The 24,486-nt window shown below is 45.6% G+C and overlaps 1 protein-coding gene across 6 annotated transcripts in view; it reads left to right on the forward strand.

The window, feature by feature from the left end:
* The window catches only part of CASZ1 (castor zinc finger 1), a 211,974-nt gene extending 196,497 nt beyond the window's left edge, over positions 1-15,477 (forward strand). For all 6 annotated transcript variants that reach the window (XM_076356421.1, XM_076356422.1, XM_076356419.1 and 3 more), the window contains 3 exons: positions 1,814-1,962; positions 3,911-4,145; positions 9,227-15,477. In XM_076356421.1, the coding sequence (XP_076212536.1) occupies positions 1,814-1,962; positions 3,911-4,145; positions 9,227-10,470 (1,628 nt within the window). In that variant the 3' untranslated portion in view covers positions 10,471-15,477. The remainder of the gene's footprint in view (positions 1-1,813; positions 1,963-3,910; positions 4,146-9,226) is intronic.
* The last annotated feature ends 9,009 nt before the right edge of the window (positions 15,478-24,486 follow it).

Below are 24,486 nucleotides of genomic sequence, written 5' to 3' on the forward strand. Positions count from 1 at the left end.
ATGGTAGCTTGTTTGTGGTAACCAGGGTAATGAGTGTCAACACGCCACAGCCAGTACGTACTTACCTAGGTCTCACTTACGCATCTCAGTAGATTCAGCAGTGACTGTTATTTACTCAACTTTAGGTGTTTCAGGTGATAGCAGGGGCTAGACAAAGCAGGACAATGATATATGACACCCAGCCTACATGGATGCCCTAGCAACAGGCGAGCCTTCACCTGCCTTTTGCTGATACTGTTTCAGTCCCACCAGCACTGTTTGTTCTCCATCCCAAAGAACAGCACAATGTGATGGGGAGGGCAAATGAGGTGGGGCTGTGGGGGAGTGCAATACCTAAACAAACATAAACTTGGCATGCACATAAAACGCTATCTGTGAGCTAAAGATGGGCTGGGTGATTCAGGAGCTGTTTGGCAGCGAGGCATCTACAGGCTGTGCATGTGTCAGCAGTGTTTATTTTTGGTAGTGATGGGGTACATGCATCCAGCAGTACGTACGTATGCCTATAGGTTGGGCTTGCTGTGCAATAAACATACATTTAGCCAGCACTCTGCATTTGCCTATGTAGATACAGGCAGCATGATGGGCTGGTGTAGCTGGATGTGTTCATGTAGATGTATGTGGTAATACCAATATGTAAAAGCATGTCTCCTTCTCTGTACATCTCTGTGCTTTTTACGTTGCATGTGTATATATATATATACACACACATATATATATAATAAATATATAAATATATGCTTTATATAAATATATAAAGCACTGGCCTGCTTTAAGGGTTGTGAATGTTTGAACACACACACACACACACACACACACACGTGCGATAGATTTTTTTATATGTATGTTTATGCGTGTATAAATATATACGTGTGTATGGGGGGGAGAGGGAGAGAGAGAGAGAGATGAAAAATACGTATGTATATAAGTAAAGGTGGATGAGTATAGATAGATGATCAATGAGTAAAACTGAGCCTGTCTGTAGGTCTGTACCTCTATGTGTGTAAGGGTATGGCCAAGGGATGATGGAGAACAGACAGAACCTGATTATTGATATAGCTGTGTTTTAATTGCAACAAGCCATTATTTATCAGCTATAGAATGTAGCTGTTTAGGATTGTCTGTTAATGAGCTACGCAAACTCCCAGCATGCATGGCACTATCCATGAGGAGCAAAATGTGTCAGGTGCTGTATGCCAGAACCCATATAAATCGCTTGTTGTTTAGTAGCTGCCCCTATTACACAACAAATTTGGAGTGGCAATAAACACTTCTTGGCTCATTTCTATCTGACCAGAGAGCATACGCTGTCCAGAGCTAGAGCTTTTAAGAGACTGCTTTTCTGAGAGCACAGTTAAAGGAAAAAAGAGAAAAAGAACTTTTCATTTCTAATCTAATTATGAGCATGTATTTTCGATTGTAACTTCTACGATACAGTTAAATGTCTTGGTTTTGTTCTCTTTGTAAAGGAAAGGGTGCTAGCTAAGACTGGAGAGCATTAGGTACCACTAGATGTAATGATAATGTTCCTTTCTTTATAACAAAACGAAGAGGGATGGGACTAGTCTGCAGCTCAGGCTCACTTCTTAAATCTATGTACACTGTAATCCTCTCTTGCAGTTGCTCAGTAGGCAAAAGATCATGTTTTCTTTCATTCAGGACTGTTCCTGAAGAACCTGTGACTGTTGATAATCTTCAATCCACCAGAAATCCATGTAGCAGCAGCCTTGTCCCGTCTCCAGATCATCTTCCCTACAGTCCCTTTCCTCTTGGTACCTTTCATGTACTACATACAATGGTTTTGTGTCTGTAGGTTGCAAATACAACCAGGTGAACAGCCACTTCCACTGCATTCGAGAGGGCTGCCAGTTCTCCTTCCTGCTCAAGCACCAAATGACATCCCACGCCAGAAAGCACATGAGAAGGATGCTGGGGAAGAACTTTGATCGTGTTCCTACTCAGGTGACTCACTGGTTATTTAAGTTGTAGATCCGCATGTAGTGTTGGTCCCTTTGGTTGCTTGCTGCAGAACTGCTTTAGTGCCAAGACACTCGTACCCAAACTCCTACAGATATCTGCATTGGGGGTTGCAACTGGGATATGTGGGTTCACCCAAGCTAGCTTTACCTGGTTGGACTTCTACACTACGAGGAAAGATAATGCTTTGATGTCTATGCTTCATCACTTAACTTAGTGTAAACAGCTTTTCCTTGTGAATTATTGAGAAAAAAAAAATTGAGAAGGATAACACTAAAATACATTTACAGCTTGCACTCCCTCCGTGCTTTCTCAATATACACCAATTGGCTTATTAAAATTAAAGTGCTTAGGATGTGGAAGAATTGAACGTGCTGGTTAAAGCAAACATTTCCTGTTGCACATAAGGAATTATTTGTTGCTTCCACCTAGGATGGGAGAAATACCAGTCTCGAAATGTCTCTTCCCTTACTGATTTGGAGTTAGTTTGGGGCACTCCTTGTCCTCTCTCAGGAAGTAGTGGAGCGATGCAGTTGCTTCTTTTCTAACACATAACTTGAGAGCAACTGGCAGATTAGGTTTGTCTGTTTCATGAATAAATTGAAGAGTTTCAACTGCTGCACTGAGCTCCTGCTCAGAATGGCAGCAGTCCTGCAGCCTCCTGCTTGTTCTTCTTATTCCCTAATTGCTTTAACTTCCATTGACTTGGGAGATGAAACAAGCTAGCGTTATTTAAATGCCTGTGACTGATCTGACCCTAAGGACATCTTCTGGTATATGAAAAACAAAAGGGGTCATCTGTAGAAGCAAGATGGGAACCCCCTTTCATTCCACGGCACGGGAATGAGAGGTCCCTATTCGTTATTAAGTACTGTCAATAAGTTAATTGTTCAAGTCTACTGCTGTTGGATTTAATGAGTTCACAGATGCCAAGGAACTGGTGTTACCGTTGTGGTAGCTTTTGTTCTGAACACAAAAACCTTCGGTACAAGAATCAAAGTTAGGAGAGATTTAACAAACAGATTTGTCTTCGCTACTCTTCTAGTACATGCTGAGTCCAGCCCTAAGAATTTTAGTACATGCTGAGCAGAAAATGATAGTTTTGACCTCCATCTCCTTTCACTGGCAATCCTGTATCACTTCAGCAGTGGAGAAGTAGTAATCATGGCGTGAGCGACCCTGGGAGCATACAGTGCTAGTCTTACTCCATTGCTGTGCTTAGCCCATGGAGCAGTCCAGTGAACAACAAAACAAGGAGGAAACCACAAATCAGGGCATGTGGCAAAGCTAACCAGATTGCTGTACTGCCACTGCCTTTCTGCATTTAAATGTACAAACTCCAGTTTTTCCCATTCCTTAGTGCTCAGTAGGCACTTAGTGGTGTGTTTGAATGTACGTTGCTTCTGGGTACCTACCCATGTAACTATCCAGAGAAGACTCATGCCATGCCAGGCCACAACAGCTGCATGTGAACAGAGCATACACATACACATACGTCACGGGTTTCGGTCTCTATTCCCCTGTTGCAATGTCTCAGCATGCAGGCACTAGGACAGTCATGTCAGTAGTCATATTTCCAGTCTCCAAATGCAGCAGGACCTACGCAGTAAGGTAGTAATGCCAAGATTAACACCTCCTGTTTTTGAATGCATCAGAATCCACACACCAGGATACCGGTGCCAAGATTAACACTCCCAGCCTCTGAGCACATCACAATTCACATACCAGGATACATGTGCCAAATTTAATGCTCTGAGCTCCCAGTGAAGGAAGATTCATGCTCGTAGCCACAGTGCCACGGGTTCCGCTCACGAGCATGTTCCAGCTATCCCTCATGAACTGTGGCAGAGAGAAATAAACGTGCAGACAGATGGTTTTGGTCTTGGCATCTTGCTTTTGGTGTGAAAGTCCCCGTCCTGTTTTCCTGCTGCAGGTTATTGGCCACACTCCAAGAAATGAGAATCTCCCCCAGGTTGGCAGCATGGCACCCAGCCCAGCCTCATCAGGAACCCCAGCTTCCTTTCAGGGACCCCCGAGCATGATGGACACTGAAACAGATGAGTACATGGATTATACTGGCTGTAGCCCTGGGGGTATCTCCTCTGAATCTTCCAATATGGACCGCAGCTGCTCCAGCACTCCAGTGGGCAATGAAAGTACATCAGCAGGTAAGAGAGAAGCGGAGGGGGGTGAAATGGATCACCAGTTGCCTGCTCTCTTGGGAGATAAACTCATGAAGAGAGGCCAAAGGACAACTGCACCTTAAAATATAAACTGTACCAGCTTCACAATAGTGCCTCGTACTAACCTAGCTCCCTCCATCATTTGTGATAAGAGATCCATCAAAATGTGCACCTCAAGTATTCATGAACTAACAGCATATATTTTTTTCTCCCCTGAAGAGAGGTTTTTATCCTGTGTCTTGGAGTTGGATCTATTTTAATAACCAATTTAAAAAAACAAAAGTTGTGGGCCTGTTCTGTACTTGGCATTTCCCCTGGTATCTTTTCGTATTTCCTTGTGCAGCATCTGAAGTCAGGCACTTTCCTATACTATTGAGGTACAGAAAGACTGTACAATAGCAAATACTATACACACAGGGGAAAAAACCTACCACATCTTCAGAAATCAACATATAAAAGCAGCTCACTGAGCTCCCTTCCTCATGCAGAAACTCTTGTTCCACTTTGTGTAGTGTTGCATGGAGGAGACCTCCATCATCCCCTCTTTTTGGAAGTAAGTTTCTGCCATTGTTTCCTGTTTGCCATGATAATGTGTAGCCATCTCCCACTGCCCTGTATTACAGGGTTATCTTTTCAGTAGTCAGGTATCTTTCCTGAATTCTGTTATCATCTAGTGGTGATCCAGGGATCTCTTAGCTGTCCCCTTCCCAGGGTTAAATGTTACATTCTAGATAGGCTGCCTCACTGAGTTTGCTTTAATTTCGTACACATTTTCCTACTTTTCTTTCCCACACCAGTTAGATGAAGGTTATCATATAGCACATCTAACCATACGTTGTATGAACGCTGCTGGGTCATGACAGTGGTTGCCCCATGACATTAAAGCTCCTCCAAAGAGTTCTGGTGGTTCCTGGCACTCTCTCCTTTGTCAGTACACCGTCTGGCCCAAGTCACGCTTCCTAGGAAATGGCCCCCCCACTGCTATCCAGGTAGCGAGGAACTCCACCCACCCAAAGTGTTAAGACCACCCTTACAGCTATTGGTTGGTACAAGCTGGCACCATGTAGATGAACAAGGACCAAACAAGCAGGAATTTCTGCATGAAAGCCTATGGCTCTTCCCCCATGCCACTAAAGCCACCTTACCTTCTGCAGAGACAACCCTCCTCTTCCTGATGCTGTCAGTTCCTCGCCTTCTGTTTCTTCTCTGTTATAGTTCTGTTTCATACATTTGTGAATGTATTTTCCATTTTCATCATATTGCTTCTGCTCTTGGGTTCTCATTTCAGTTCTTTTGTTTTTTGTTTTGTTTTGGTTTTGTTGTTTTGGTTTTTTTTTTCCTTTTTTTTCTGCTTTTTTTCTCTCCACGTTCTCCAGGCTGCCTGGTTCCTTCTACTGCTACTGCTGCTGCCGATGATGCTACCCACAATGCACCACAACCTCAACCACCATCTCTGCCTCCATCTTTCTCACAAGCCCTGCTTAGGTCTCCCCTTCCCACCCTCCCCTATCTTTTCTCTCCATCTTGTCTCTCATACTCTCTGCTCAGTGCCACTCTTGGATCCAGCAGAGGCATTGTCATGCCTGCCGCCAGCACCACTGGGTTTTCGCCCATCATTGCCACTCCAACTCCAGTAAAAAGTGACGTTCCCTTAGTTCAGGATGCAGCAGGTAACACTTCTTTGCTTTCTCTCTTAGTGTCCTGTGCCCACCTCCTTCCCCACTCACCCTGGCCACTTTTTTTTCTCTGCACCTTTGGGTCAGTAAAAAAAAGCATATGACACTCTTGTGTCTTATTTAATTTAATTTTATCCGAGGGCCCATCCATGCCTACTCCTTTTGTCTGCTGACACAGTAACCACACCTACAAAGGGTAACCAAAACCACAGCAAATCATTGAGAGACATTTGGATACCTGAAGGCAATTTCCACCAATTCCAAACTATGAGAAAAATCTAACAAAATCCATAGTTAAAATGCACTTTCAGCCTCTTGATAACAAGCAGGGTGGCCACAAAGCAAACTTTTGCTCATGTAGCATTAATGGGACTTGGAATTCTTGTTTAGATCTTCCAGGCCACCCAAGCCAGTGCCTACCATAGTCTGCTGCACACATCTCAGCAGGTAAATGTCTGACAAGGTACTCAGTTCCCGTGTTTTTATAGATCTTGTAAGCTTCACTGCTTCCTATTCATATACGAAGCCATAAAATTCGGGGCTGTTTTCCCCAGCACCAGTAACAGAGTGAAGTACAGTCAGTGTCACTACAATGACATCATCAGACAGCTCAGGCTGTTTCTCACACTCGCTGTTATTTACATCTGCTCTTAACAGCTGCAGAAAATACATCTAGATTATTAGTTTTAAGCTGCCACGTTTCCCATGTGTGACTAAGATCAGAGATGTCTCAGGCTGGAGATTCTCATTCCAGCTGGGAATGTTTTTCAGGGTGTGTCTCAGTTTTGGCTTCTTTTCCCAACTCCCAGCTCTTTTCTAGTTAATTAAAGGCATATTTGTGCTTAAAGTTCACACTTAAGAGGATTCTGGCAGCCTACAAATGTCCTAGTCATTCTTCCTGCCAGTTTTAGTAATGCGCAAATCCAAGGTAAACGGTTGGGAGTATGGCTGGAGGACCAACTCCACTGGGAAGTTCACAGGTTTTTCTCATGGGACTTGGCAGGAGAAGGATCCTTGCCTTGTCCGGAGGAGTGTGTTCCAACGAACAAAATTCACAAGAAACTACATTTTTGCTGCTTTTTTTTTTTTTTTTTTTAACTGATTTGCATGCAACCTGAAACATCTTAACCTTGTGCTGTGCTTTCCTCTAATTATATATTTTTAAGTTTCTTTTCTTTTTACCTTTGTATAGTTTCATGAATGTTCACATTATTAGTAGTTGAAAAGACAAGCTTATGGCATGCACTTACCATTGAGATACATCTGTCGAGGCTTGTAATCTTCAGTTGGGTGCTAGGGACTGAACGCTGTCTGGTGGCTAAAGGCGGAGAGCGTATCAGGTTGTCACCTCTTCCATACCCTTGCTCTGAAACTTTGCCTGTTTGAGAAAACAAAATTGGTTTAACTAAAGGTTTAAGCACATCTGTTTGAACTGTTGTAAAAGCTGGGCAGATACATTGAGTTTAAAACAGGTAAAATCTAAATTCCACTTATTTCCCAGATTTCCCATCCAGAGTGTTTCCCCTAAGATGGCTTATCCCGTATTCCTGTCTGAAGGCAGACAAGATGAGCATTCATACTAATGATAAAAGACTTGATGGTTTGGCTGTAGTTTTTTTTAAATGAAGGAGTAAGGAGTTGATCTGGATAGCAGCGATTTGTCCAGGCAACGATGCACTTACGCTAGTCGCCTGGAAGCGGAGAACGAGATTTTACAATACCAGATGTTTGGGGGGGAGCAGAGAGTAATTGGTCACAGATTCTATAGCTAAGAGCTTGCTAATTTAAAATCTACAGTGACAGAAAGTTATTCTTTCATTGGTAGCTGGTTAAATTAGCCGTAACGTGCAGTTTCCACCAGCTACATGTCACTAAGATGGTCTCACCATGGGTGCCCCAAGCTGGTGTCCCTATTTGCAGTCTGAGCAAAAGCGCCATGTCACAAATGGCTGTGGAAAAATCTTTTGTTCTTTGCTTATCCTGCAGTCTGTATAGCCCAGGCACATGAACCATGCGGGAGATGAGGTTGCTGCTACCGTTTCCATTAACTTGTATCTTGCAATACAGTGCCAGTTTAACTTTTGGAGACTTCCTTCAATGATCGCCACCTTCTTTTAAAGGGTTGTCATTTCAAGGGCCAGAGATGGCAAACATAGCATTCATCACTTTTAAAACCTTCCTACCAGCCAGAAAAAAAAAAAAATTCTACAACAAACAGATGACTGTTTCTTCAGTCTCCTAGACAAGGATGCAGGCTGCTCTGGATTCTCAGGCCCCAGGCACTGCATGTCACAAATCATGCCTCTTTTTAAGAGGATGGCAGTTTCAGCATGAAGAGAGGCAAAAAAAAAAAAAAAAAGTATGTTTTAGTTGCAAGCTATAATTTCCAATTACACTCACAATTCTGCACCTGGTGAGAAATTCTTGCCTCCAACCTTGTCTGTGCTGCATGTTGATACTGGAGATTGTGGTTTGATTCTGGAAATAGCAAGCAGAGAAGAAAAAAAAGTTAATAGATATAATGAGGTCGAGTCCTTGATGTCAGCTTGATCCTAGGGGACGTGAGCACTAGCCAGTTACGCTGGCCCTGCGAATGAAAGTGGAAGATAGATGAGGGCTCTTTATTTACTAGGGGCATCATGTGATTTTTGAGACCCAAGGGAAAGCTGTAGAACTGGTATTTTCTCTCAGAGTCCACTGGCTAGTGATGATGAGAATTAGCCCCATTGAACATCTGTCCATCTGTCTTTCTAAGTGCACTCATCGTAATATGTAGGCTCATTACAGTGAGGGATGTTGCAGTCTCCTGGCCAAAGTCCATCCTATTTCTATAAATTCCCCCCCTTGCAGTTTTAATCATGCATGGGATCTTCCCTCACTTCCTGCCTGTCCTTGGCAATTGTAGTGTATCACAAGAGCCTGGATAGGGGAAAATAGTATACACGTACCAGTTTTCAGCATGCTTAAACTCCTTTACCACTTCAACCCCAGTGAACTATAGTAAAACACCTCACCTTGGATTGGAACAAGCCGGCTCCTCTGTATTAAAGTCTGATTTGAGGAAAATAGAACTAGAGAGTAACTAAGCAGCAGGAGAAACTGAGAGTAGCAAAACAGAGAAGCAACAGTTAGCGTTTGGACAATATCAATATACAAGAGCAGCAATTGGAGGCAAGGTGGGATATGCTGAAAATTGAGGAAGCCATGTCCAGCAGGCATCAGCCAGCTCACCATCCCAGAGTTCAGGCTTACTTAGAGCTTGAGGGATGAGCTGCTGGGTGGGAACAGTTGCAGCATTGTGTCTTGGCAAATACAGAGCTTGCCAGGACGGTTAGGAGATGAAGAGAGACCTGGCTGTCAGCAACACCACTCTTCGCTTTTTCTCCTCAGGGAATACCATCACTATGCCAACTGCCTCGGGGGCCAAAAAGCGTTTCTGGATTATTGAGGACATGTCCCCATTTGGCAAGCGCCGCAAGACCGCATCCTCACGCAAGATGCTGGATGAAGGGATGATGCTGGAGGGATTTCGGCGCTATGACCTCTACGAGGACTGCAAGGACTCCAGCTGCCAATTCTCTCTCAAGGTTACCCACTACCACTGCACGCGGGAGAATTGTGGCTACAAGTTCTGTGGCCGTACCCACATGTATAAGCACGCCCAGCATCATGATCGTGTTGACAACCTGGTATTGGATGATTTCAAACGCTTCAAGTCTTCACTGAGTTGCAACTTCCCAGACTGTCAGTTCTCTGGCAATAGCACACACTTCCACTGTCTGCGTTGTGGCTTCCGCTGCACTGACAGCACTAAGGTGACAGCCCACCGTAAGCACCATGGCAAGCAGGATGTCATCAGCGCTGCTGGCTTCTGCCAGTTCAGCTCAAGCGTGGACTGCGAGGTGCCTGACTGCAAGTACAAACTCAAGTGCTCCCACTTCCATTGCACCTATCCTGGCTGCAAACACACCGTGGTGGGCATGTCACAGATGGACTCACACAAGCGCAAACATGAGAAGCAGGAGCGAGGGGAGCTTCCTGCCATCTCTCCTGGCCCTGAGGGCCTTGCCCACTCCACTCTCGAGTATGACATCCAGAACTCTTCCATCAACCTGGACAGTTCCCTCAACCTCAGCACTGACAACAACAGCTCCCTCTTCTTCCTGCAGAATGCGGCTGGGGTGGGCCTCAATGATTCCCTGGACCTCAGCAAGAAGCAGTCAGAAGCCACTGAAGGTCCATCACCGAGCAGAGCTGGGACCGCACCTCAGGAGAGGGGGGCGGTGGCATCTGGCTCTGGTGATGTGGAGGATGAGGATGACTCTTCCCAAGAGGATGAAGAGGATGAGGAGGAGGAGATGAATGAAGAAGAGGAGGATGATGAAGAGGAGGATGATGATGACGATGAGGAGGAGGATGATGAAGAGGAAGACCTGAACACAGATTCTGAAGAATCGCTGCCTGACCCTGAGGGCCTGGCCACTAAAGAAGATGGAGAACCAGAGGAGGCTGCTTCTTCCACAGATCATGGTGATGCTTCCAGGCCACAGGGTGAGCCAACCCTCACTCCAGCCCCAACTCCTGCTCCAGCTGCTGCCCCAGCCTCTACCGTTGCTCCAGCAGCTTCTCCTTAATCTTAGAGACGACAGCGGCAGTGGTTTGGTTTTGCTCTTACACAGAATTACTAAGAGGACCCCATATGAGGCAAGAACAAAGATTGGGACGGCAAGTGAAAAAACAAACTCCGTGCCACACACACGAGAGAGAGAGGAAGGAAGGAAACCCATGCTCCTCCACAGGCCCCATAAGAGAGACAGCCTCGCAGCAGGACTGGTGCTGCATCACTTCATTCTGCAGATCACAGAACATGGGGGCAGGATGCAGCAAAAAAATACCCTTTTATACGGACATGAACCTTGAGGGTACCAGCTGCTTTTCCTTGCTCCGCGCACGGTGCGTGGGGCCTGTGCCCATCTGGGGACCCTTTGTTATGGGTGGGGCTCTATCCCCCCATTTTTCTTTCTGGGTTTTATTTTTCCATGTTTTCAGTTGTACGATATTAATAATAATCTCCACTTCTTGGAGGGGGGTGGGTGGGAACAACAGGTAATGAATTGTAGAAATATATATTTGTGTGTGTGTCTCTCTCTCTATATATAATGTACACACACACACACATATATAAAATTCAAGGAATTGGTGTCACAAAGACAACTAGCTCAGCTTTTGCCAGTGGGAAGGAGGGGGTGAGGGGTGCGCGCTCGCTCTCTCTCTCTCCACCCCTCCCCCCTTCTTTCTCCAGCATTAAATGAATGGCATCAGACAGCAAGGGTGGGAGTGGGTATTTATTGTCGCATAAATGAGGACGCATTAATGAATGAGCAGGGGTGGGAATGGGACACTCCTCTGTTCTTCCAGATCCTTTTTACTATTAATGATGATAATTTTGAATGCTATTTATATTGTAAAACTTTCTCAGTCTACACTTTCTCTGTAGGACACCTCTCCTCATCCCTGCTGTTCTGCCTGTAGGGATTTAGCTGAAGTAACTTGGGAAGAACACAGCGGGCAGTTCAAGGGTCTGTCACACTGGAGGACTGGGGTTAATCTCCCATCCAGTTCCATCTCATCCCAACCCCCAGGTGCCTCCTCTCTGTGGAGGGTGAGGCGTTTTCGTGGTGCTTCAGTATCCCCATCTCAGGAGGTTGTGAGCTGACACTCTGTCCCACGGTGCAGCACAAAGAGCACTGTGCTCACAGAAGAGCGTCCTAGCCATTAAAGCAGCCGTGAAAATACTACTTGCTCTCTGACCCAAGCAGTCGTACAATGACAGGTATGTCCAAAGTCCCCAAGCCCTAGTCCCCAGCCTTTCACTGGGGATGGGCAAGTCTCTCTTTCTGCATGGACTGATACAGATCTCTGGTGACTTCTGGGAGAGGGTGAAGGCACCACTGAAGAGGGAGGAGAAGGCAGGCAAACATTCGGGATCCCACTGTGGGATGTCCTGCTCAGACCGGGGGTCTCTTTTGCTCAGCACTGGGGCGGGGAGGGGGACAACACTGTTCTGCAGCACCCGTGTAGCTATTGGCCCAGTCATGGTTTTTGCAGCTACAGAACATGAGGCTGCCGCAGCCTACGCAGCACAGAGCACTCAAAGGTGGGGGGAGATGCTAGCTGAGGCCAGGACGTAGTCCACCTAAGAATTAATGCATTTCTGGGTCCATGCTGATAAATTTTGCCAATAGCTTGGGTACTGCATAAGCAAATGCAACTATACTGTGTTGAGACCTGCCACCTCCACAAGCTTGGGCTTTCCCCTGGTTACAAGCTTTTTCCTAGCCTAGTCTGGGAACACACTACAGGATACTGTCCCAGTCTCTGACAGGTGAGACAGTAGCTGTTTGACCCCAAATCCTCACCTGAGTCAGAGAGAGGGCTTGTCTACCTACACCTGGGCTCCAGAAGGACGAGCTGTACGAATTAATTCTGATAAGTTATTTCAATGCCAGATTGTAAGTATACCAGCCTAGCAAAAGGTTCCTTGTGTCTGAAGTTTGTCCCTTTTTTAAAAAAAAAAACCCTAATTATTTTTCTCTAACATCATGCAGGCGCCCCCTCCCCCCCAACTCCATGAGCACTTCAGCTCCAAGGGATCCCCATAATTTGTTTTCACCCTGAACAGATAAAGGCCTCGAGAAGTTTAGGTTGCTTTTTTTTTTTTTTTTTTTTTAATTATTTCCCTAAGGAACTGGTGCAGATCAGGTCTGATTTATAAACAAGCAGCTCAGCTGTGTAAATGTGGGGACAGAATGTTCAGATAATGTTTCAAAAGGAAAAGCAAAAAAAAAAAAAAGTTGTACAGTATTTTTCCTGTAAAGGTTATTACTATATATAGAACAAAAGAGAAACCACCAATGCCGGGGGGATGAGGGGGGTCACCTGCCTTCTGGATAGCCCTTAGATATGGTTAATTGTGTGCAATTTTTTTTTTCCTCTTTTTTTCCCCCCACCCCCCCCACCCCCCCCTTCAATGTAGTGTTTGTTTGTAGGGGGTGGCAGGGGAGGGGGGCCTTAATGCTACGGTTTGAGGCTGACTTCACACTCCTAGCACTGACCGGAGCTGCACGATTCCGAATTCTAACTTGAATTTTGTAGAGATGAAACAAATGAAAACAAAACAAATGAAATATTGTTATTACTAGTTTGTAGTATATTTAATTCTTTGGAGTTCTTTTCCTCTATCAGCTATTTGTGTGGCTTTTATTTTTATAGGGTTTTATTTTTTTGTTTGTTTTTGTTTTGTTTGGTATATCCCCTGCCCTCAACTGTGTTTTCTAGCACAACCCAATTCTTGAATATAATGAAGCTCACGTTCCTGGGGCAGAGTGAGGGAATGAGGCCCTGGAATTTCTAGAAATGGGATGGGGCAAAAAGATTTTACTTTAACGGCATTTGCTGCAGGTTCTATACTTGTACATTTTTCCCATATTCAAATACTTAGATAGTATGGTGATGGGCTCCAAGAGGAATCCTTGGATGTAACGCAAGCCACATCTTGCAAAACAGATGTGTTTATTTTGTACCACTGAAATCAACATGATGTATATCAGTGACTTTTGTGGGAGCAGGATCGAGCCTACTGCCGCCTTCAAGACAACATCCTGCAAGGTTTACACGAAACCTGCCTGTGAGCGCTGTTAACACTGAAGGCGAGGGGGGAGTCTGGTTTCAGTGGCAAGGCACGGGGCTCACTTGGGCCACTTGTTTCCGTTCAGGATAGACAGGCTGTTTCCCTGCTGTTAGGAGCTGGGAACCTGCACCGGGACATAGCGGTTTTTTACCTCTCCCCTTTCATATCTCACCAGACTCCACTGACTGAATCACTGCACAACAGTGGGAGAAGGCAGAAGTGTGTGGAGAAAAGGGGTGAAAGATCTACCAGTAGCTCTGCTAACACCAGCCCACTTTGGTTGGCGCTGGGCATAATACATCATCCCAGGAGGCAGCTTTAGGCAGGTGCGACCAGTGCAACTGCACCAGGATCCGCGCTGGAACGGGGCCCTGTTTCACACGTCCTTCTGTGTGACTAAGTGTGCCAGAAGGGCCTGTGTTTATCTATGCACACCATTTTCTCCCCCAAGGCACCCTACTTCTCCCTAACATCTCAGCCTTTCTCCCAAACTTTTATCACCTCTTCTCCGGGAGCTGGCACAGGGAATGAGATTTCTTTCCCAACTACTGCTACTGCTAAATGCGACGCCCGAGCAGGGCCTGACCCCCACAGAAGGTCGGATACCCTCACAGGACAGTGGCCACCCTGCCCTTCCAGACAGGGCCACCCAGCGGGCTGGCCCTACCCCCAGAGCGCGTCCTACTCCACCTTCTCCAAGTCTTGTTTCTGTAAAGCTCTTACTATGTCTCTATTCGCAACAACAACAACAAAAAGTCAAGAAAGTTAAACCCGTCTTTTTATTCTGCCGTGCTAAGGCTTTAATTCAGCAAAACTCTTAAGCAGATGCTGCCTGAACAGGCACAGGTTTAAGCCCTTGCTTAAGTGCTTTTCTGAACAAAGGCCTCGACAGCACAAAGATCCCTATTACAGCGAGGTGGTTTTTTCACTTCAAGCTATCATATCAATAGGACTGTTAACACAATACTCTTGAAATATGTGCTTAAAAGGATAGCCAGAGAAAGAGAGGGAGATTCAACTAACTGTATGAGGAGGGGGAAAGAGGAGAGAGGAAATGGAACTATTCTGTCCAAAACAAGATAAAACCCAAACAAAATAAACCTTGAGATGGACCCTCCTGATTCTGCTACCATTCACTGCTGAAGAGCAAAAAAATGAAATAAAACAAGAACTATTGACTAGATTGTTCATTCTAGCCACAAACTCAACTGGATTAAAGTCTGCGTGGAAGGAATTTTGTAAAGAAAAAAAAAATTAAAAAAAAATTTTCCAATGTAGCAAAAAAAAAAAACTTTAAAAAACAAAAATGAAAAAAAAAAGACAAAGAGGGAGGATTCTAGCCTTTTGTAATATCCATATTGCACACTAGGACTATAAGCCATTGCTAGCTCATTTTGAATTTTAAATGTGTAATTTTTTTTGTTTTGTTGTTGTTTTTTTTTTTCTTTCCGTGGGGGAGGGGGGGGAATAAATGCTTGAACCACCAATGCTCTTTTTAATGTTTTATAAATATGTATGTGTATATATATAAATATAAAAATAATATGTATGCACATATATATGTGTGTGTGTATATATCTATATGTATATACATATATATAGATATATAGATATATATATAGGTTTTGAGACAAAAATGCAGAAAGTGAAAAAAAAACACCCTAAACAGGATGGTGTGCTCTGATTTACTTGAATCTGGTCTCTTCAGCACCTGCGTTATTAAGAACTGAATATTTTTCCACTTGAATTTAGTGCTATTAGAAATTTAATATATGTGTTTTATTTATTTGATTTTTTTTTTTTGCATGACTGATGCAAGGTTTGACATTTTCACTCAATAAAAACTGGAAAAAAAACCCCAAAGTTTTAAGTGATCAAGTTTTCTTGATTGAGGAGGCGTTTTATTTTTTTAAGAGCTAACACGTCTTAAAGCCCTGCAGTCCTAGTAATGGCCCTGCACCCATTTTAACAGCCACTGTTTTAGCACTAGTACTAAGGTGGTAAGTGCAGTAGGAATGGAGTTCTCTTTATATGGACTCTGGCCTCAAGCTTTTTAAGCAGCCCTGTAGTTTCATTTGAAGAGCTCATTGGGGCCCCTGGCAGAAGTGATGCTTCCATCGCCACCATTTGCTAAACTGGGAGCTGGAATTAGAGATGTGACTGCCCACATTTTGACTTTTCCCTTCCTACCTTGGCCTGCAAACTCGGGGTGGTGGATTGGGATCCATGGTGGAACTGTGCTTGCCGTAACCCACTTGAAACCTTACAATGACATTCAAAGCCCACTAAATCAATAAATGTTTGACTATCACCCTAACAAAAGAGAGACGACGAGCATGAATGAAACACCCTGTCTGCAGAGAAGAGGTGGGGGGCTAATAAATCTACTGATCTCCACTAAAATGCAATGTTGAAGCCATATACTTTGACAGAACTTACCAAGAACGCATAAAGCTGTATGCCACACGTCAAAGGAAGATCAAGAAAGCATTCCTTACCTGGCCACGCCATAGCTTTTTCCTGCTGCAGAAACTTGTATACACCACGTGCTTGCGAAGTACAGCGACTGCCATCTGGGATGGGAAAGTCTTTCCGGCAAGAGGGTGTCCTGACAGCCACAGTGCGACGCAACACTGCCTTGGTACAACTGATCCAGCAGTCATGAGTGCTGACTGTAAAGGAACAATAGATTAGATAAAACCACTGCACGCTCAATACAGCTTGTCCCCACCATTCTCCTGTCCAAGACTCATCCCAGGCCTGGGCACTTCCACACCGGAGGTGGGTCTAGAACAGGCTTTCATCACTAGCATCCCTGCTCTGAACGAGGCAGACGGGGACAGGCAGTAGATGCCATTTTACAAAGCAGCAAGTTACTGGGGGGGGGGGGGGGGGCAGGGGAGGAACATGTGTTCACAGCACTTCATGCACTCTAAAGCAATTGCCCTTGTGGTATCCATCAGGTAACGACATGCCCCTGAGTACTCACCCCTCAGCGGAAGACCATTGCAAGCGCACATCCTGGCAGTCCTTGTGGAAATTTGTACATATATCAAGACATAACTCTGCGCAAGAGCTGCCTCTGTGCTGACCCGCCCCACGCCCTCCACCCCGCCCAAAGCTGTTCTTTACTGGTGAGGCACGAAGGCTGCACACAGACCAGCACACATCCAGCTGCCTTCCTGATAAGGCCGGGCTTGAGCGCCCTGGAAATGCAACTGGTTCTGCACCAATGGCAGGTATTTGGGTGTCCATGTATCCATCCCCTCTTAGCCTTGGTCACAGCCTCTGCAGTGCCAGATGAACTGTTCCTGGACGCTGGCCTGGCACGAAACACTGTTCTGATGCCTGCCCTGCCAAAGTGCTTTCGGGGATGGGGGGGGGGAGAGCAGTGTTAAAGTTCTTGTTTTACCCAAAGAAAGCAAAGAAAAGCCCTCCTGTGTGGCTCTTCCTCTACCGTCTCAAAGCAGCTGGGTCTTTGCGCCTCTCTGCCACCCGTCAGAGAACCCAGAAGCAGCAAAGCAGCGCTTGCCAAGCCGGATGCATTGGCAGCAGCTGCCTCCTTATTAGCAGAGAGGATTAGACTCCTCTCTCTTTCAAAGCCCCCTCGTTGCTCTGCTGCAGCTCCCAGCCATCCTGTTTTCAGATGTCATTATCTGAACACACTCCTAATCCGACCTTGGAGCACAGAGGTTTGTTCTCACTGGAGCTCTGCCCACAGCACATGAGATATTTACATGACTGTGTTTCCGGGGAGGGACAGGGGACGTGAACGACACGACTCACTGCTTGAAAGCTCTTGCTGGAACTTGCCTGCTCTCTGTGCAACTCTGACTGCACTTCATAAAAGAATGACTGAGTCATGGGAGAAGCTGCAAGTTGAAAAAATCAAAGCCTCACTATTGCATTCATTCCAAGCCCTTGCAACTGGTGACACTGCAGCTCTGCATCTGCAGCTCTGCATCCAGCCCCTGCAGTTGGTGAGCCATGGAAAGCAGCAGACACCTAGCGAGGCTGCTTGTTCTAATGTCAGGACAAAAACTGGGCAGTTGCTGCTGCTATTATACTTCGATTACATCAAGCGTGCCCCTGTAACAACATTTTTTTTTTTTGTGAGCGCAGGACCCTACCGTTACACACGTAGCCACAAAACTACACTGCCTGTTTTACATGAGACACTGGATAGCCACTTTTCAGCACACTACCAAGTCTTCTACAGCACCCGCCAACATAGGCACCCACAGCGGGAGTATCCCTTGGCACCAGCCCAAGCATAAAACTCAGAGGAGCACCGCTTTCCCCTCTCCAAACAATACAAGACTTTAAACCGATAGAGGCAGCAAAAGTTTAATCACCTCAAACATAAGCAGCATTCAAGGTGTTCTAGGACACAGAATGGGAGACCAGATGGTTCTGCTGCTGCCTCCAATCATCCTGGTTTTTAGGTGTCATTAACCAAACATGCCTAGTCCAGCCTTAGCACATGGAGACCTGTCCTTGCTGGAGCCGTAAGGGCCAACAGGGACAGAAATAAAGAGAGCAGATTATCAGTGTTGGCCAAAAATGAAGGCAATAATAGCCATCACGGTGGCTCAGAAAGACGATCATCGCTATTCATCCACATGCTTCTCTCAGTCTCGCAAGGGTATTTTTAGAGATTACTAGGAAAATAGTATTTTGGGTTACAGCTCTCCTTGTGTCCCAGATCTACAAGGAACAGTTTTTGTATTGTGGTAGGCATTCATTTAATTTGCAGGAATCTTTCTTGCAAGCTCTTACCAGCTCCAAACTTAACTCCCCTTTAGTCAAGCAGCCATCTCACTGGGAGCTGTGAGGACCAGCATGCAGAGCGGTCGGTGTAGGGCAGCCAGTGGTCACCCCTGAGCCACACCATCAGGTGTGCAGAACTGGTGCACGTGCCCAGCGAAATACTCCTCATAGCTTGCTCAGCTGACTACAGAATGCAGTAAAGCATGGCTGTCTCTGGGAGGATATTTACTCTAGTAGCACAATGCCTCCTACACCCAGAGAGAAGGAAATTCAGAATTCTGATGCTTACTGCTACGGAGGAAAAGCAGCTGTTATGACACACAGCACATGCTGGGCATAACTTACTTAGAGCTTGCAAGGACCAATGCTCAACACTGGCTTCCTAAGGCATAATGACATTAAGAAAGACCTGGAGACTTGCTAGGGAAATAGGTCTGTTAAATAAGCCCATCTTTATACTTCTAGATTAGAGAATCAAATTTGGAACTGAGCAGGATTTTAGCATAGAAGAGCAGTGGTCAAGTCCCTGGGTATGAGTGTGGCTGAGATGCCCACAGGATCCCAGTTTCAGGGGAAACCGTAGGGCAGGAAAGGGGAACTACGCATGTGCTGCCGCAGCTTGAGAGAAACCTACTGTGGAAAAAATAGGGCATGCCTCTGATTGGGTGGCAAGACTGGAGACTCCTAGCTCTCTTAGAAGACTAGCAAGAGTTATTCTAACACATCCTCCTCCCTGTAACAGGACAAGAGGCCAAAAGTAGAAATTTTGACAGAACACAGACACAAAAGGGGAAAACACATTCACACAATGGAGAAAAAATTAACTGAGCCAGCTTTTGGTACTGTCCATGTTGCTCAGGTATGGGAGCCAAGATAGAAACCAGCCATTAACAGATAACAACTAGCTAATAGATAATAAATGCCTCGAGACTTCCTGGAAAAAATATTTTCACTGGGCATTGGGTATAACACAAAGCAAGAGAGAAGTATTGTGACACAGAAGTGAACAAGAGAGCGTGGACCAAGTATTTAAAGCTAAGTCCTTCACCTGACCTCTAAAATTTCCTTCACAGTTCTGCATAAGCCCTTTCCAAGAAGTAAGGTTCTGAAACAACAACCCTGCTACATGGTACATACAGACTGCATCAACTGTTTGTGTCACAGCTGAGTTTTGTATTTGCGCTTCTGGGCTGTTGCACACAGGCACAAAATTGTGTTCACAAACCTGCAGGTGCCTTTTTTGAAGACCATGGGAAGCCCTTTTAAAGAAGAAGCTCCTGGGGAAAGGGAAGGAGAGGAGCTATAACTAAGTATCTCCCGCCCCCAAACTGCATGCAATCGGCATAGAAGACTGAAGCTTTCAAAGATGACAATAAAATCTCACATCATCTTCAAGAGGAACTCGAACTTTAAAGACTTCTCTGAAAGTCAACGAGCAGCTTGTACCTATTCCAAACAAAAAAAGCATGTAGATTGTTGAGAATGTTTTTGGAGTTTCACATACGCGCGCACATACACACACACACGAATAAATAAATAATTTCTGTCTTTCTCTACAAATCAAGGCAGAACTTAGTGTAATATGACCAAACTTGGAAAGAGTGAGAGCATGCATGATTATATCTGTACACAAGACTTGCACATACATAGCTACAGCAAAATATACAGGTTTGACTAATACTTGTGTGGGGACAAGGAAAGTCTGCCAGTTTCGGTGAAAGCACGCACTAGCATGTGAAGGAATTGCATATGTGATACTTACTATACCCGGTATATTTTATGGGTATCTATAAAAAGGTAAGGATAGGCAAGATGCTTTTGAGTCCCTCTGTGGCAGACACTGTTACGTGGAAATCCAACATTCAGGCAGGAAGCCCCAGCTTTTTGGGTCTCTGTCTGCTGTCTTGAACAAACTTCACCAGTACCTGAAAGCTGACAACACCTAACTCTGGAGGCAACAGTCCCTACCAAAAGGGTGCAGGCAAAGAGGGGAGAAAGGCACTGAACAGCATTTGTAGGTACAGTAGGTGTTAGAAGGGATGACAAGTTCTTCATGCCAGCCCTGGGGCAAGAAGTGGGCTCACTGGAGTCCCTAACACGCATCTTCCCTTACAAGGGCCAAGCGTTTGCTCGGAAGATAGGAACATGGCCCCTCCAGAGGCAGAACCCTTCATCTTACCCAGGGGAAGCAGGGTGCTCTGGCCCCTAGTCCTGCTCATGCCCCAGACCCACCCTGGCTGAGGAGGGGTGGCCAACAGAGGCAGCTTCCCTCCTTCCTTTTGCTCTTTTTTGGCAGGGAAACTCTTAAACAAACAAATGAAGAAACACTGAGGATTTAAGTAAACAGGCGAAGATTTATCTGACAGGCAGACTGAGCCTTTCCCTGCCCCCTTCCCTTCCCACAGGGCAGGGTGCTGCCTTGTGCTCTCGCTGTGAAGCCAGCTACCAACAGCATTTGCCCCGAGCCCTTGCTGTCACCAGCAGCCCCTAGGACCCTCTTGTGATCCCAGGCCACAGCCAAGCTCTGCCTAAACGTCAAAGCTCTACAGTCCGAAACATTAAAGAGGATAAACCAAAACCATTTGGTCTGTGGCCAAACCAAGTTAGAGAGCCCCTCACAGGGAAGCAAGCTCGTTCATTCAGCTACCAGGCACTAACCCTGCAAGTCACATCTCAGCTAGAGCCAGTTGCGCCCACAAGATGGAAAGGAACCAGCTCTGGTCTGTGGCTGGAGGCGGCACCCTATCTACCTGCCTGCGCCCTGCACTGAGGCCGGTAACACAGAGGTGGTTCCCCGCAGTGGACACAGCTGCTGCCCCTCCACATCCCCTCTGCAGAACTACGGAGGGGACACCCGCTGCCAGGGGCATTCACTGTGCTTCTCTATTTTACACAAATTAGCAGACTCTGCCTATGGTTTTTAGGCTTGGGAAAAAAAGGTCAGAAACAGATGCAATAGAGCAATGTTCCAGTTTCAATCGAAACATCAGGCTGCACCTAGCTCATTCTGGGGAACAGAAGAGACTGTGAAGCAAGAGGGAGCCCCAACCTCCATCTCGCACCCAAAACTTGTTGGCTGCTGCAGTGGAAGCATTGATATTACTGTACAGCAATGCACAGACACAAAAACATACAAGTAAGCAGGCAAATGCAGAGATGAAAGCTACTGTTGATACTGTAAGAGGGCAGGAAGCAAAGAATAGTTCATCTGCATAGGAAAGGTGCAGCCATTTAGTACAGTCTTTTGTGCATGCACGTGTCAGTTGAAACTGCTTAAGTAAAGCAAATCTGTTCGAAGAGATGGAAGAATGTCCACCCAAGAATTTGCTCTGGTTTAATTAAATCAGTTAAAGATATTAATTTTAAAGAGGTGTTACTCTAGCTCCACACAGATAAAACCTCAGTACTAGCTTATAGAAGCAGAGGGATGAAGTTGGAAGCAGTCTGTTTCTGAAGGGTTAGAAAGAAAAAGGAAAGAGCATTAGGAGGCAGGCGGGCATGACAGAAGACTGAAAAACCAGCAACAGGGATGCTGTACAAAACAGACATGCCAAGCAGACAAAGTGACTGAGAGACAGAGAAGCAGGCTGGCAAAGTGACAGACACAAAAAGAAAAATAGGCAACAAATAAGCCAGCTGTACTTCTAGATCCTCGGAATCGGCCCTATCCAGCCAATCACCTTCTCACTCAGGAGACATAGTCCTAAAGAAAAGCAAGTATTTTACCTAAAACAGAAAAAAATACAATGTCAAATCCCCCCACACTCCTCTTCAGGCATGTTCTTGCAGCCAGCATCATAAAACATCTCTCATTATTTGCACAAATATAGAATAAAAAAAAAATCCTGAAGGGTTAAATCCTTCAGCGGATGCAGAAAAGAAGGGCTTGGTGGGACAACAGGGGTGTTCTTCTAAGATGCTCCATATTGTAAGTAACCCCTGAGCAGTCCTTGCAAAGCATTTGGGGAGATTTTTAGTCTGAAAGACACTTTACAAAAATAAATTGTAATTGAGTTTAATAATCTTCCCCTTTTCAGAAAGGGCCTGACAGATGCTGCCTAGTGCTCACTTCTGCCCCATTTCAAATATTTTTACCTTATTTGGATGAAATATATTATTTTTCTAATGAAAGGAGGTTGTGGGTTTTTTTTTTTTTTTTTCCAAAGAGCTGGTTTTCCCTTCGTCCAGCTGGTGCCTTTATTAGGTTAGTGCTTGCTCCCTTTTGGGGATGGGATTGTTTTTTTCCCTGAGCTGGGAGAGACCATGCCAGCCCCTCAATCTACAAGTGCGCAGTTCAGAGCTTCTACTGCACAGCAAGTGGAGGAGTTGGGCCCTGCCCTCCATCTCCCCTCTTCCCTGATACTCTGAAATTCACCTCAGGTACATTTCCATTATTTTATTTCATTTTTTGAGAGTGTGCATAGTGGTAAGAGCCAGCCTTTCATCAGCATAATAGGCGGACACAGCTCTAAAGGTGCCTACAGAGGCAGACTCCTGAGGAAGCAGCATAGTCTGGGGATACGACGATAAAAGGGACAACGAAGAAAGCTGGAAGCTCTCTCCTGTGCCCTTAGGTAAATTATTTCCTATGTTTCACCTCCCAGCATCCCTTTATTCATATTTTCAATCCCTGGAGGCCAAGCCCCTCTCTTGCTTTGCACTTGCATACCACCCAATGGTATGAGGGGTCAAGTCCAGGCTGGAAGACTCTCAGCTCAAGCTTAACATCAGTTTTTTGGTGTGCAGGGTCACCACCACATGTAATTTGTGCTTAACATAAAGCACCATCACACAGAAGGAACCTTCCAAAGCTTCCTGTTGTTGAAGCCCTTGGAAAACACTTATGGGCTCCACAACCTGCTGGGTGCGGAGGGTCTAGTCAAGCATGGAGACCTTGACTTTAACACAACAGGTTTGCAACAAAAAGCTACTCTGGACCTGTTGTCTATCCTTTGTTTTCCCCAGGCATCACACTGCCCCACCAAAGGAAAAGCAAAGGCAGCCTCCATTTCTGTAGCAGGCACTGCAAATGAAAGCAACGGAGTAGACACAGACTGGGTTTGTCCACAGCCCCCTCCCTGCCCCAGGCAGCAGCCCAGCATATACCATGCTTCCTTCCATCAGTACACATGACCTTCTGGCAACCCTTCTAACAAACCGCAGACCAGGGTGAGGTAGCCACTGGAAATGCAGCCAGTTCTCCCACTCTACTGAAGACAAAATCAAGAGAGAACATAGTTATTAAAAAGCACTTACTTGCCAGAAGAACCTGAGTTGCAATAAGCAAAGGCCAGATCTAAAATGTCCGCCTCCAAGCCAGGGCAAGCTGGCTAACCGACCAACGCAGGCTGCTCCAGGAGGGGAGTGCAGCTCCTCTCACACAGCCCTGCGGCCCAGGCTATTAGGAGACAGTGGCTACAGCTGGGTGGTGTGCTACGGGGGCTGGGGCTCTCGCTTCAGGGCACAGCAGTTAACAGGGGTTGGGGTTTTTGTGCCAGCTGCAGGACCCAGCATGAAACCTGGTTCCCAAAGTTGGCTTTCTCTGCAACTTGTCTTTGTCACCTCTCTGTATTAACAGCCAGTATTTTTTACCATCACATGTGGAAACTGAGGCATGCTTATAAGTAAAATACTTTGCAAAGCGTCATGCAGCAAAGCAGCAAGATTACAAGGGATCCTACAGTCCATCCTCTTCCTTCTGATCCCAAACACTGTTAGGTTACACCCCCAACACACAAAAGGCAGTAAAAAAAATTCTTCCTGCTTCTGACAAAGATGCACATAGGACTGATTTGTCACATCTAGGGGTGAGGAAGGTTGGACAAAGATGATCAGGAGACATCTCTCTTAACCCTTTCCCGCTTTGTCACATTTTCGGAGTTCCCCACATTTCTCCTGCAGCTATTGAAAAGGGAGTTTTTATATCCTCAAATTACTGGAAAGCACCAGCCTGATATTGTTTCCTCTAGGAGAGAGAGCACAGGCTCACAGGGTTTCACTGAAATGTGCTCAAATGACACTGTTCAGAGGAAGCTCCCTTCACCTGCTTTCTATACGCTATCAAGGACCTGTAGAAACCACGTTACGAACCCACTGAACTCACCAATCGGGGTGTGTTTTTATTCTTCTTCCTGTGTCAAAACAAAGGCTGATTACACAGTAAAATAGAGTACTCAAATAAGCCAGACGG

The sequence above is a fragment of the Aptenodytes patagonicus genome, chromosome 19 (genome assembly GCF_965638725.1).
Source record: "Aptenodytes patagonicus chromosome 19, bAptPat1.pri.cur, whole genome shotgun sequence".
NCBI lineage: Eukaryota > Metazoa > Chordata > Aves > Sphenisciformes > Spheniscidae > Aptenodytes > Aptenodytes patagonicus.